The following is a 15000-nucleotide window of genomic DNA, read 5'->3' as shown; positions in this document are numbered from 1 at the left end:
CATGTATATATTTACATTTACGTTTATTCATTTAGCAGATGCTTTTATTCAAAGAGTCTTACAATATGGGGAATACATTAAGTGATATATATATATATAAATGTAAATATTTTCAAAATATATACTGTATAGGTGTGTATTTATATATAGATAATAAATATACACAGTACATAGACATACATTACAATGAAAAACTTTTATTTTGGATGTAATTAATCGCGATTAATCGTTTGACAGCACTAATATAAATATCAGTTGTCACTCAATATCTCCCAATAATGTTTTAGTAAGATGATATTTAAATGGTTAGTTTGATCATCAAAGCGCTGTAATTTTTGTGTGTGCAAAACATGTAAAGCAATACAATGATTATTGAGGGATGAATAATTAAATTATCCTCAAAAGCCTGGTGTATCTTATTTGATAATCACATTTTAACTTGATTTTTAGAAATAATCATGTATGGATAATAAAGTAAACATAAGTTGCTTCAGTCCAGTAAGTTTTCATCTTTCGTCCTGTACCTTGTAAAATTAGATGAAGGAAGGCATGTAGCAGATTATGTACAGCAGGTTTTTCATAAAAATTGTGATCATGTTGATAATGTAGAGGTCTCAGAAATGTGCATATACACTGCAATACAGCAGTTTTTTTTATCAGACTGATAATGTTCAGAGAAACCTTTTACTTGCTCATAATCATAACACTCATAACATTTATTCACAGCTGTGATGATGGCCGGCCCTCTCAGAAAAAGGTGAGGGGAAAATAAAAACAAGCAGAGTTTCTGTAGTTTTCTCTTCAGTGCTGAATAAGTGTCATGTGATAGTCCTTCTCTCTCATTTCAGCACAAAGTCCTGCTGCGTCAATTCAGCACAGGGAACGACAGACTGCAGAAGAAACAACCAATCAAAAGCACAGACGAGAGTGAGTCTGTATCTGTTCTCTATTGGGACTGATAGAACACTATACTCTCCTTTGGCTAATTTCACAGATGTGATAGACAGACACACAGAGAAGACCGACAGATCGACCGACCGACCGACAGATAGATAGATAGATAGACAGACAGACAGACAGAGAAGACCGATAGATAGATAGATGAGACAGACAGACAGACAGACAGACAGACAGACACACAGAGAAGACCGACAGATCGACCGACCGACCGACAGATAGATAGATAGATAGACAGACAGACAGACAGAGAAGACCGATAGATAGATAGATGAGACAGACAGACAGACAGACAGACAGAGAAGACCGACAGATCGCCCGACAGACAGACAGACAGACAGACAGACAGACAGACAGACAGATAGGCAGACAGACAGACAGACAGAGAGACAGACAGATAGACAGACAGACAGACATACAGACAGACAGAGAGACAGATAGATAGATAGACAGACAGACAGACAGACAGACAGACAGACAGACAGACAGATAGACAGACAGACAGACAGACAGATAGATAGATCTGTACATTATTCATTACAGTTTATCATTATATATTATAATCATTATATTATTATATTTAATGAGTGGTTATGGAACCTTGAATTCAAAGGGGATTTTATTTGTTTACTTTTTTGTAAATAAAACACCGTAAGGGTTTAGCTGTAACCTTTGTCCCAGGTCAATGAAGCAAGAAAATTTCATTTTTATTTATTTATTTATTTTGAGTGGGATCAACAATTAGAGAGATATCGGTCATAGAACAGAATAGTCAAAAGTGAAATAATCAACAAAAAGAAGATTCAAAAGAAGTTAAGACTTTAGGACAAAGAATAGATGTGAACCAATGATATGTTTATCTTTAATTGAAGTTAATATTGTTTTGTTATTAAAAAACAATTGATTATTTATCAATGTTTAATGTTAGTGTACTGTTCAAATGTGTGTGTGTTGTGTTGAAGTCCTCTTTAAGGTGTATTGCAGCGATCATACCTACTCCACTATCCGAGTGCCTGTCGCTGCGTCTGTCAGAGAGGTCATCGGCGCTGTTACCGATAAATTGGGATCAGGAGATGATCTTCTGCTCATCCACCTCAACTCAGCCGGAGGTGAAAACACACGCACGCACGCACACACACACAAACAAACATACACACAAGCTATTTTTCCATTCTTATCACCGTATTGACAGCCATTTCCTCTGTTTTCATTGGTGTTTGATTAATTGCAGGGTGATTAATTACATGTGTGCAGAGTGTGCTGTTGCACTGACTCTTATCTCTTTGACCTCTGGCTGACAATATGAGGTCTTTGCTGCACCCGTCTTGCTGTAATATTTCATATTCTGCATCCCAGTGCTCCATACTCACTGCCAGTTACGTGAAATGAACGTTTTCACTCAATAGCCAATTTGGCTACTAAATTTTTAAGTTACCGGCCATTCATAACTTCTACTAGCCAAAAAACAAAACAAAAAAAAAACAGAAATAAACCAACAGCGTGAGGCTGTCGACACTGGATGTGATGAGGCAACCATTGCAAATAATTTGGTGTCGGTACTAGGGATGTGCGATATTGACAAAAAAAAGTATATCTCAATATTTTCTGCACTGTAAAACCTGATAAATTAAGATTACTCAAAACATATGAGTACACAAACTAATTTAAGTTAGTACTTACTTTTTTAAGTTATTAGAGCTTAAAAGTTATGACAAGTGGGGTGGGGTTGGGAGCCATGGGAGCCAAGCCAAGCCTCGCATCCATGGTCCCACCCCACTCTTCACAATGACAATTATATACAGCTTGCTTTCATAAACATCACATCCATACAGATCTTTCTCTTTTCATTCATATCTAAGTGCTGTTTAGCAAAAGCACACCCCACGTACTGATGTAGTTAACAAAAAGACTTTCACTATACACTTGCATGTAAATAGTCAAACAACATGCAGTATAAGTAGTTTTAACATTTAGCCGTTTATTTGAGTGAAACTAACTAATTTCATTAAATTCATTTAGTTTTTTTTTCGATAACGACAAAATTTTGCTGAGTGTGTTATTGTGCTGGTATCTTAAGGACTACTGTGGACACCTGACTCCCGAATTCTTTGATATTCTTCATATTCTGTGTGGTGGGCAGTTCACACTGATATAAATGAATCTTTTCCAATAAGTTTACATAGATTTTTACCTTTTATAAAGCCATTTTTTCTAAAAGTGTGCATCATCTTTTGAGTCAAATTCTTACATTTAATCAGTCGATTATAATAATAATACATTTAGGCTGTTACCAAACAAATAAAAACATTTAGATGTATTTATACACTGTTTAATGCAGCTCAGATGGACATGGAATGCTTTAACCTGCAGTTACAAATGCATAAATAATGTTTTGATATTTTAAACATAAAACGTTGAATACTGATATTTGAAATTATTAAAAAAATGAAAAGATTCTTTAAATGTGAAATTAAAACAGCCAGTAGGTGGCAGCAAGTCACTGTTAATAAGTGAGTCATGCGATTGAACTCAATCATTTGAACAAGTGATTAATTCAAGATTTTTTATTTTATTTGTCACATACACAATTATACAGGGTATAACCAGCAGTGAAATGTAGGTGATTGAGGAACTAAACACTGTCATGTTGCTCAGAGATGCAAAACAATGCTGTGGCTGTTTGGAATGATTTTAACAATTAGAAATAGAACAAAAACAGCCAATATGGTGTCTAAAACGTAAGTATTGTATTGTTTATTGAACTGTTGTAAAAAAATCAATCAGATTTGTAATCATGCTGATTTTTGAAGAAAAAACGTCACTCTTCGTGTGATATTGATTAACTATATGAAATAATATAAATATATACATTTTCTGCCCCATTTCTTGAATTACCAAGTCAAGTCAAGTCTGCTTTATTGTCAATTCTTCCACATGTACGGCACATACATACAGAGAATTGAAATAGCATTACTCTCAGACCCTTGGTGCATACAGTTAACATTTAAGACGCTGACAGTAGACGTTCAAATACAGATAAATACAGTTTAAACACATACAACTATACAGATATACAAATGAGGACATTGTAGAAAAATAAAGAAAGAGATAGATAAAGTGGCATAAGGCACATGGCAGATAGAGTGCAAACCAGTTAAATAAAACAAAACTGTGCAGATATATGTGTTTATGTATAGAGTGTATATATATATATATATAGTGCAAGAATTATGTGATCATTCTTAATGCATATATTAATACAGTGGTTCCCAAACTTTTTTTCTGGGGACCCCTATTTTAACATTCAATTTTTCCATCAGCTGGTTAAATTTTCAACTGTGCATAAAAATTCGGTCTGATTTTTGCATTGATTTGTACAATGACAGGTTGGATAAAAATATAAATCCACTTTCTGACAGCAGGGGGCGCTTATGGAACAGATAGATGTTTCCCCGGTAACTGCTGTAAACAAAGCAGCTGTGCTAATAATTTTATTAGGCAGTATATGGACGTAAGATAAAAAGAAAATATCATGGACATCTTTCTGAAGACAGTCCGTTCCCTTCAGAGATACAGTCATATAATTCTTATTCATTGTCAGGAATTTCATCTTGTGGTCAAAGAGTGAGCTTGGTGACCTCTTGTAAATCTTTAGCTACACCTAGTAGGGGTCGCGACCCCCAAGTTGAGTTAAGTATAAACGTCGGAGGTCGGAGCCAGATCCAAATGGGCAGGTCAGCTGCAAATGGGTGGGATTTGTAATATCATTTACTCCAAATCCAAACCCAACCCTATACATTGAATCATGCAGTGAAAGAACTCACTCTAAATGCGCACGCACACTAAGTTAGTCTAACCAGACTTCATCACGTTGGTGTGCATGCGTGCATTTCTGTAGGAGTTTTTTGTTTGGTTTTTGCAATAAACTCGATAATGTCATGATGTTTCAGTATTTGCTCTAAACCTGCGCAGATTTGGCTTGCATAAACTTCCCCTATAAATTAATGTGTGAACAGTGAACATAACTTGCGAAAAGTAACCTGCCAAATTGGCTAGTGATTTGACAGCTTTAACCGCTACAGCTGATTTTTACAGCGGGTCAAACCCTGGTCTGCTACACTGTGACCCAGCGCTGAGTGTCTCTGCTTTAGATACAGTGAAGCATTCACAGTAGCACAAACAAGATTTTCAAGCAAAACATTTGACAAAAATAAGTTTGTTAAGTTCTGAAATGATACATCAATAGATAAAATTGTGAAAAGGAAGGAAACTTTAGCATATACTTTTAAAGGAACACTCCACGTTTTTTGGAAATAGGCTCATTTTATAACTCCCCAAGAGTTAAACAGTTGAGTTTTACCTTTTTTGAATCCATTCAGCCGATCTCCAGGTCTGGTGGTAGCACTTTTAGCTTAGCTTAGCATAGATCATTGAATCGGATTAGACCATTAGCATCTCGCTCAAAAAAGAGTTTCGATAATTTTCCTATTTAAAGATTGACTCTTCTGCAGTTATATCGTGTACTAAGACCGATGGAAAATGGAAAGTTGCGATTGGGCTGTTGGTTGGATATGTAAGTTTTGGTTCTTTCGTAAACTGCACACATTAGGTCTCATAAACCAATAGTACATATTATACTAGATTTGTGCATTTTCGGAAGAATATGTAAGTGGTGCTTGTGCAAAACTTGTTAAGATATCATTACTAAATTAATAGTTCGACCAAATATGATTTTTTTTTTTTTTTTATTTATTCATCCTTACGACATCCAATATGTATATGAGTTTGTTTCTAGATTTGAAGAAATTTTCTGGAGAGTTGAAATAGGAAAATCACATCACTTGCTCACCAATGGATCCTCGGCAGTGAATGGGTGCCGTCAGAATAAGAGTCCAAACAACTGCTAAAAAACATCACAGTAATCCACACCAATCTAGTCCATTAATTAATGTCTTGTAAAATGAAAAGCTTCTTGTTTGTAAGAAACACTCCATCACCAAGTTTAAAGTTTTAACTAAAGTTTTAACTTTAAACTGTCGCTTCTGTCCAAAATTCCCATCCATAATCTATATTAACACTTCCTCCAGTGAAAATGTCCACCCCCTGTTTCCCCTCCCATCAAAATTAACAGATTTATTTATTTTGGACTGTTTGCTTTGTAAACTGTGCTTGATCTGTGCATATTTCTCTCCTGATTCAGATTTTTCACTGGAGAAAGCAATATTATAGATACAGGATTCGTATTTTAAAGTATCAGTTTGAATTACAAATTTGTTTCATAAAAACAAGCAGCGTTTCATTTTACAAGACATTAATTAATGGACTGGAGTGGTGTGGATTATAGTGATGTTTTTATCAGCTGTTTGGACTCTCATTCTGACGGCACCCATTCACTGCAGAGGATCCATTGCTGAGCAAGTGATGTAATGCCACATTTCTCCAAATCTGATGAAGAAGCAAACTCATCTCCATCTTAGATGGCCTGAGGGTGAGTAAATGTTCAGCAAATTTTCAGTTTTGGGTGAACTATTCCTTTTAACTTGTTGTTTGCTTTTTGACATGTAAATATTGCAAAAATACTTAACATAGTTATTTTTAATTAGCAACTTCATGGTTTAGTCATTTGAGAAGCAGCTGATTACTGACATCTTTAGAAGCCGAATGACTGATCACTGTGTGTTTGTGTTTCTCAGATAAAGAGCTTCTAAAGCCATCAGATGTGTCCATCTTCTCATCACTGAGCATTAATGGCCGTCTGTTTGTCTGCCCGAGGGACCAGATTGACTCTTTGGTGAGTAAGAACCCCTGGAGACTGCATTTATAACACACATCGGCTGTAAACACACAGGATCAAACGTACATTAGTTTACTGACTGGCTGATTAACTGATCAATCGATCGACTCGTTCATGCAGACTCCGCTGCCAGAGCAGGAAGGGCCGTCTGCAGGCTCCATGTCCACGTTTGAGCTCATGAGCTCGAAAGATCTGGCTCATCATATGACTCTCTACGACTGGGAGCTCTTCGACTGTGTACACGAGGTACAAACACACAGTTCTGCTTTGGTTTTAAAATTACTCTCACTTGTAGGAATAATCCTGCCATTGTTTATGCACCCTCATGTCATTCCAAACTCACTTTAGTTCATCTTCAAAACACAACTGAAGATATTTTGAATGAAACCTAAGAAGATTCTGTCCCTCTATTAAAAGTTAATGCAACCAAAATTCATGAAAACGTACATAAAAACATGTAAAAGCAATCCAAATGAATAAAGCAGTTTAATCCAAGTCTGAAAAGACAATCTCTTTATATGCTGAACAAAATTTAACTTAAACTTTTCCAATTTTTTTTACATATAAACATTGATCACTGCACATACATACCCTTATGAAAAATAAGTGTGCTTACCGGTAATTTGATTGAATGTGCACTAAAATATCCAAATCAAATCTTTAAAAACTGTACTTGCAGATCATACAATATTAATAAAATAAAAGTGTGCTTTCAAGAGAGTACACTTACAAGATTGTTTCTTTACACACGTACAGTAAGTACAATTTTGTAATAAAATATGAAAAATTACCTTTAAATAAATTTTTAATCATTATGTTTTTAACTTTAAAATCAATATCAATATTGCATTTAAAGTAATTAATATACTAAATTGCAACTTCATCATTACAAATGTGCAATTACAAATGTAAATGTTAAATACATTACATACAAGCTTCAATAAAAATGATAATGTAGTATATTTTAGCTTACCATAAATGTTCGGCAGTGCATTCAGCAGTACTTTAACCATATATCAAAGACAATCGAAGTAATTATGAAATGACATATTTCAAAAGTCCTACTTGAGTCAAAATTTCAGCTAATTGCATTTATTATAAATTAAACTAAAACATGTTTTCGTACATTATTGCAATGCATTATCTATACATATGCTACATTTTCATTAAATTCCAGTTTCACTCAATTTTAATTGTCACAAAATGTTACATTCAGATCACACTTGAGTATATTCTTTTAAATTATATAATTTCTGTAATAAGTGCTCTTTTAAAAGTATGCTAAAGTTTCCTCAAGAATTCTAAAAGAATCTTTATTATTATGTGTGTACATTTATATTGCATTTGCATTGCATGAATCACCATTTCCAGTAGAGTTCTAGTAATTGTCTGTGTATTTGTGTTTTAGCATGAGCTAATCTACCACACGTTTGGCCGTCAGCATTTCAAGAAGACCACGGCTAATCTGGATCTGTTCCTGCGGCGCTTTAATGAGGTTCAGCTGTGGGTGGTCACAGAGGTTTGTTTGTGTCCCACGCTCAGCAAACGCGTCCAACTGCTCAAGAAGTTCATCAAGATCGCAGCGCAGTGAGTCTTCACTCATAAACATATGAAATGTATGTGTGTGATGAGTCATTTATATGTACACATCTTGTCCCTAGTGAAAAAAATTACACTTTAGCATACTTGTGCTTATTATGGAAATAATACCCTGTATTATTACTGTGAGTTATAATAAATAAAACTGTGAATGCATACTGAATGTAATGTTTTTGGATGCTTAATTGGATTGAATTACAATTAAATGAAAATGTAGGTTACACTTTATTTTAAGGTGTTCTTGTTACAGTGTAATTATACATTTAAGTACTGAGTAATATTAATTAACTACATGTACTTACTATATATGGTTAGGGTTTGGCTTAGGGTTACTTGCATGTAATTGTGCATAATTAATTGTTATTATAAGTACATGTAACGTGCAACAAGGACACCTTATGAAATAAAGTGTTACCAAAATGTATTATTTGTTTTTTGACCGACTGAAGTAGGACTTAAATACTTTATGGTAAACTATATTGAAATGTATTTGTAATTACACATTTGTAATTATGAAGATGAATATTGAATAACAAACTACAAATTATAATCAAGTACTCCACATGTGCTTTAGTATGTTAGTCAACACATCAAAATAAGTGTACTGCTGTAATAAATGACAAAAAATTATTAAAACATAAAGATTTAAAATGGACTTTAAAGTAAATCTTTTAATTTAATTAACATTATTACAAAGTGCATTTTTTAAAAGTGTACTTAAGTGTGTTATAAAGCAACATATTCAGGTGTCTCACTTTCATTAATGGTGTACTTGTATGTTACAGTCTATGCTGTCTAGACTGCTTTTCTCTAAATTATGTGTGTGTTTTTGCTCTTTTTAAGCTGTAAAGAGTTTAAGAATTTGAACTCCTTCTTTGCCATTATCATGGGCCTGGGAAACCCTGCGGTCTGTCGACTCAGTCAGACATGGGAGGTAAGTATTCACCACACACACACATACACATACACGCACACACACACACACACACACACACAAATATATATATACAGTGGTGTGAAAAAGTGTTGGCCCCCTTCCTGATTTTTATTTTTTTTTGCATGTTTGTCACACTTTAATGTTTCAGATTATCAAACAAATTTAAATATTAATCAAAGATAACACAAGTAAACACAACATGCAGTTTTTTTTTATGAAGGGAAAACAAAATCCCCCCCCCCCGTTAAAACATAACTGTGGTTTATCACACCTGAGTTCAGTTTCTCTAGCCAAACCCAGGCCTGATTACTGCCACACCTGTTCGCAAGCAAGAAATCACTTAAATAGGACCTGCCTGACAAAGTGAAGTAGACCAAAAGATCCTCAAAAGCTACACATCATGTTGAGATCCAAAGAAATTCAGGAACAAATGAGAAAGAAAGTAATTGAGATCTATCAGTCTGGAAAAGGTTAGAAAGCCATTTCTAAAGCTTTGGGACTCCAGCGAACCACAGTGAGAGACATTATCCACAAATGGCGAAAACATGGAACAGTGGTGAACCTTCCCAGGAGTGGCCGGCCGACCAAAATTACCCCAAGAGCGCAACGACGACTCATCCAAGAGGTCACAAAAGACCCCACAACAACATCTAAAGAACTGCAGGCCTCACTTGCCTCAGTTAAGGTCAGTGTTCATGACTCCACCATAAGAAAGAGACTGGGCAAAAATGGCCTGCATGGCAGAGTTCCAAGACGAAAACCACTACTGAGTAAAAAGAACATAAAGGCTCATCTCAGTTTTGCCAGAAAACATCTTGATGATCCCCAAGACTTTTGGGAAAATACTCTGTGGACTGACGAGACAAAAGTTGAACTTTTTGGAAGGTGTGTGTCCCATTACATCTGGTGTAAAAGTAACACAGCATTTCAGAAAAAGAACATCATACCAGCAGTAAAATATGGTGGTAGTGTGATGGTCTGGGGCTGTTTTGCTGCTTCAGGACCTGGAACACTTGCTGTGATAAATAGAACCATGAACTCAGCTGTCTACCAAAAAATCCTGAAGGACAATGTCCGGCCATCTGTTCGTGACCTCAAGCTGAAGCGAACTTGGGTTCTGCAGCAGGACAATGATCCAAAACACACCAGCAAATCCACCTCTGAATGGCTGAAGAAAAACAAAATGACGACTTTGGAGTGGCCTAGTCAAAGTCCTGACCTGAATCCTATTGAGATGCTGTGGCATGACCTTAAAAAGGCGGTTCATGCTCGAAAACCCTCCAATGTGGCTGAATTACAACAATTCTGCCAAGAAGAGTGGGCCAAAATTCAAAATTCATTGCAAGTTATCGCAAACGCTTGATTGCAGTTGTTGCAGCTAAGGGTGGCCCAACCAGTTATTAGGTTTAGGGGCAAGCACTTTTTCACACAGGGCCATGTGGGTTTGGATTTTGTTTTCCCTTCATAATAAAAAACTTCATTCAAAAACTGTATGTTGTGTTTACTTGTGTAATCTTTGATTAATATTTAAATTTGTTTGATGATCTGAAACATTAAAGTGTGCCAAACATGCAAAAAAAAAATAAAAATCAGGAAGGGGGCCAACACTTTTTCACACAACTGTATATATATATAAAACAGACAGACACTGTCATGACTGACTGCTTAGTTCCATGTTTAACACTGATTCTCCGATATGCTTTCTTATAGAAACTGCCCAGCAAGTTCAAAAAGTTTTATGGAGAGTTTGAAAGCCTGATGGTGAGTTCGGCATGGTAGTTCAATTGCTAGTGACCTAAACATGTCACCTAATATTAAAGCAACTTAAGAGATCTGTTGTCTTTCTCACTGCAGGATCCCTCCAGAAATCACAGAGCTTATCGACTCACAGTGGCCAAGTTAGAACCACCTATCATTCCCTTCATGCCTTTATTAATTAAAGGTGAGCGCTACTCTGAAATCACACACACACCAGCCAAATACTGCTTTATTAGTTGCATTTTCCATATTTTAAGATATATAAAGTCAGAAAAACTGTAAAATATCACAGATGAAATTATAGGAACTGCTCAAGTACTGTATATTTTAAATGATAAGTTTCATGAAGAAATTCACACAGATCACATATATATATATATATATATATATATATATACTAAAACAACATGTGACATACCTAAATGTTCTTTATTAGTGGCATTCCCCACATTTTTTATATATCTTTAATTAATTAATAAAAAAACATGTTAAATTCATTAATTGTAACACATCTATATGGTCTTATTAGTAGCATTTTCCACATTTGAATTAATTTTATTTCATAAATGAATTCATTCATAAAAACATGTTTTATTAATTTATGGTTAAATTTCAGTTATGGTCAAAATTTTTTTTTTTTTTAAATGATACTATAAAGATTGTATATATGTTTTTAATATTCTAAAAAATGTTTAAATGTAACTTATTTTGTAAAGTTAATTTTAATAATTATTAAAATAAATATTCATAAATAATAATTTGGTATATAATAAAATATTATATATAATAAATATTGCATCTATTTAAATGTTAATTTAAGACAATAATAATGATTCATCCTCAATATAACAATAATTATGTTATTAAAAATTCTATATTAAGTATACAACAAAATTAGCCACAATAAATTAAATAAAACTCTCCATACTTTTACTATTCTGTACATTTGGATATTTATTCACACATAATTCATGCAGCATGTGCACAATCAAAGCAATGAGAAACTAAAAACAAATTACTGTAACTGCAATAATCTGATGAAGTCAAGAGTCAAAATTTTATGGAAACCACAAAATGTTCTGAAGAACTGTTTCATGACACAAAAAGATGCCGATTTGAGCATCGCTTAAATGTCTAACGCCCATTTCTGCACTTTCAGACATGACTTTCACACATGAGGGTAACAAGACGTTTACTGACAGATTGGTGAACTTTGAGAAAATGGTGAGTTTGCAAGGGACCTATGTCACCATCTCTGAGACAGTTTTAAATGGGACGTGTTTTAATATTTCTTGTGTGTTTTCCAGAGAATGATTGCAAACACAGTCAGAATCATGAGATACTGCCGGAGTCAGCCATTCAGTAAGACACCAACATAAACTTTACAAACTCATGTTTGAGTTCATCTGATTCAGCATTTCTCTCTTTCTTTCATCCACTGCAGATCAAGAAGCACCGCAGGTGTCTGGTAAAAGCCATCAGGATGTGCGGAGCTATGTGCGTCACATTAGCGTGATTGACAACCAGCGAACCCTGTCACAGCTGTCCCACAGACTGGAGCCGCGCCGGACTTGATCCGCTCCCGTCAGTGCTGCTTCACCTCTGCCAGTCAATAAGCTAGCTGTAAGAACAGAAGCCTTCCTCTGCTGCAGCGTATGCACACACAAGGGCTTTCCCTTTCTTTGGCTGGTTTTGTGAAAGCGTGGCTTCCTTTCAGTGTACGGCTGTGGATGTTCAGAGCTCTGTTTGTGACCTTTCTTATATTCTGCCATGCACCGATCAGATGTTCCCCTTGCTTTCAGATTGTGTTTGTAACAGTTGGACATCTTACATGGTGTTTTGTAGTTTGGAATCACGAGTTTCTTTCAAAGAGTTTATCCTGTGGGAGCTTTTGGAGACTCAACTCTTTTTTATATATATAATTTGAAGGACATTCTGAGCTTGAGTTTACTGAAATACAGCTTAAAAATTTGGGGTTAGTAAGATTTTTATTTAATTTTTTAAAGAAATCAATACTCAGCAAGGATGCATTAAATTGATGAAAAGTGACAGTTAAGACATTTATAATGTCACAAATGATTTCAAATAAATGCTGTTCTTTTGAACTTTATATTCATCAAATAATTCTAAAAATATATCAGTCTCCACAAAAAAAAAAAAAACTAAAACGAAACTAAAACACACCAATACACACACACACACACACACACACACACACATATATATATATATATATATACATAATTTTTTATTTATTAGAATAATAGAAGGATCGTGTGAATGAATAAATAAATAAATGCAGCCTTGGTAAGCATACGAAACTTCTTTCAAAAACATAAAAAAAATATTACCAACTCCAAACTTTTGAATGATAGTGTTTATCAATCATCTCAAAGCATTTCGAATTTCATTTCTACATTTTTTTAAATTATGATTTATGGAAGTTTTGGACTGGATGTATATTTCATCAAGATATTTATTTCATCTTAAGCATGAAGAAAAAATAAACTAAATGGTGAAATGAGAAATTATGGGCACATTTCAAAAGCCTTTTGTTGGCTTGTCTGCAAACTTTATACCTCTGTGTGTATTGCGTAAATAAAACTGTCATAAGATGACACGTTACAGACATGTCAATGTCTTTTTTTTCCCATTCATAATTATGTATTTCAATTTGTTTCAGTTGATTTCGTATAGTTTACAGCTTAAGAACAAATTTTCTTTAGTAAGCAGGTCCCAAAAAAGTTATCACAAACGTTATCACATGCTCAGAATATATATTATATTATATTATTATATGTGACTCTAGAGCACAAAACCAGTCATAAGTATCACAGGTATATTTGTAGCAACAGCCAAAAATACATTGCACGGGTCAAAATGATTGATTTTTCTTTTATGCCAAAAATCATTAGGAAATTATGTAAAGATCATGTTCCATGAAGATATTTTGTAAATTTCCTACCATAAATATATAAAAACTTCATTTTTGATATAGTAAAATACATTGCTAAGAACTTCATTTGGACAACTTTAAAGGTGATTTTCTCAATATTCTCAATATCCAGATTTTCAAATAGTTATATATTATAAAATTAATACATTTTGATTATGTACATATTTTCAGATATAATCGATTCAGATTTAATTTAATGTATGATTATATGTTATAATATATCACTATAATGATTGTGAATACATATTTAAATAAAAATAGCGTTTATTTTAATTGTATTCAAATGAATACATTTATAATTCATATATGATTAATATTTTGTGTAATTTTAAAAATATAATTTAAAAACAATGACCATAATAGATCAGTTTTAAATGTTATTTATTTATTAAATTAGTCTTTTTTAAATGATGTGCAGGATTCAGTACTATTGGGGTTTAGGGTTGTTTGTGTTGCGTCCGCTGGGTGTCGCTGTGTCTGTCCCGCTCCGCTGCGTCACAGCGCGCAGTTCTGATGTTGGCAGCTCTGATCAGGAAGAAGTTGTTACACGTGAAAACACCGCAGCGGACACTGCAAATATCACAAGTTCAAGCAAGATCTTCCTGACTGCTGTCCATCTCCAGGAAAGACTGTACGAGTACAGGAGTGCGGGTACGTGTGTGTATATGTGCGCGCGCGCGCATGTGTGTGTGTGTTTGTCTCATTTAATTTGCTGTTACACTGTAATAACACTGCGTGTAATGTTGGAATGATGGATCAGGAGCTTATTGATCTGTTGGGAATCTGTCTGGACTTGTTCCTGGACCATTCTGCGCATCACAGGCAGGGAGAGTTTCTGATGAAATACCCCGGAAATCAAACTATTCTATATGTTTTTCTAAAGCCTTAAAGTCAAATAACACAAATCAGATGTGGTGTAAGAGCCATGTTTGCTATTATATAGAGAAGAGTTCATATAGTTACCTACATTTAATATAACTGTTAGTATTTGCAACAATT

At 34.4% G+C, this 15000-nt stretch overlaps 2 protein-coding genes across 3 annotated transcripts in view; both read left to right on the top strand.

The window, feature by feature from the left end:
* Window positions 1-13193, top strand: part of LOC306875808 (rap guanine nucleotide exchange factor 4-like) — a 44080-nt gene extending 30887 nt beyond the window's left edge. Inside the window, exons 17-28 of the mRNA XM_079426553.1 lie at window positions 727-757; window positions 849-927; window positions 1920-2066; window positions 6651-6748; window positions 6872-6997; window positions 8160-8338; window positions 9194-9284; window positions 10998-11048; window positions 11142-11229; window positions 12205-12269; window positions 12353-12407; window positions 12490-13193. Of these exons, the coding sequence (XP_079282679.1) occupies window positions 727-757; window positions 849-927; window positions 1920-2066; window positions 6651-6748; window positions 6872-6997; window positions 8160-8338; window positions 9194-9284; window positions 10998-11048; window positions 11142-11229; window positions 12205-12269; window positions 12353-12407; window positions 12490-12620 (1141 nt within the window). The 3' untranslated portion in view covers window positions 12621-13193. The remainder of the gene's footprint in view (window positions 1-726; window positions 758-848; window positions 928-1919; window positions 2067-6650; window positions 6749-6871; window positions 6998-8159; window positions 8339-9193; window positions 9285-10997; window positions 11049-11141; window positions 11230-12204; window positions 12270-12352; window positions 12408-12489) is intronic.
* A 1293-nt stretch (window positions 13194-14486) lies between these two features.
* The window catches only part of LOC306876200 (mitogen-activated protein kinase kinase kinase 20-like), a 43014-nt gene continuing 42500 nt past the window's right edge, over window positions 14487-15000 (top strand). For both annotated transcript variants that reach the window (XM_079427199.1, XM_079427200.1), the window contains exon 1: window positions 14487-14652. The gene's annotated coding sequence lies outside the window, so the exon portion shown is untranslated. The remainder of the gene's footprint in view (window positions 14653-15000) is intronic.

This window comes from Barbus barbus (assembly GCF_936440315.1).
Source record: "Barbus barbus genome assembly, chromosome: 10".
In the NCBI taxonomy this organism is placed as follows: Eukaryota; Metazoa; Chordata; class Actinopteri; order Cypriniformes; family Cyprinidae; genus Barbus; species Barbus barbus.
Note: the sequence above shows the minus strand (reverse complement) of the source record. Positions and strands in the feature narration are given on the sequence as shown.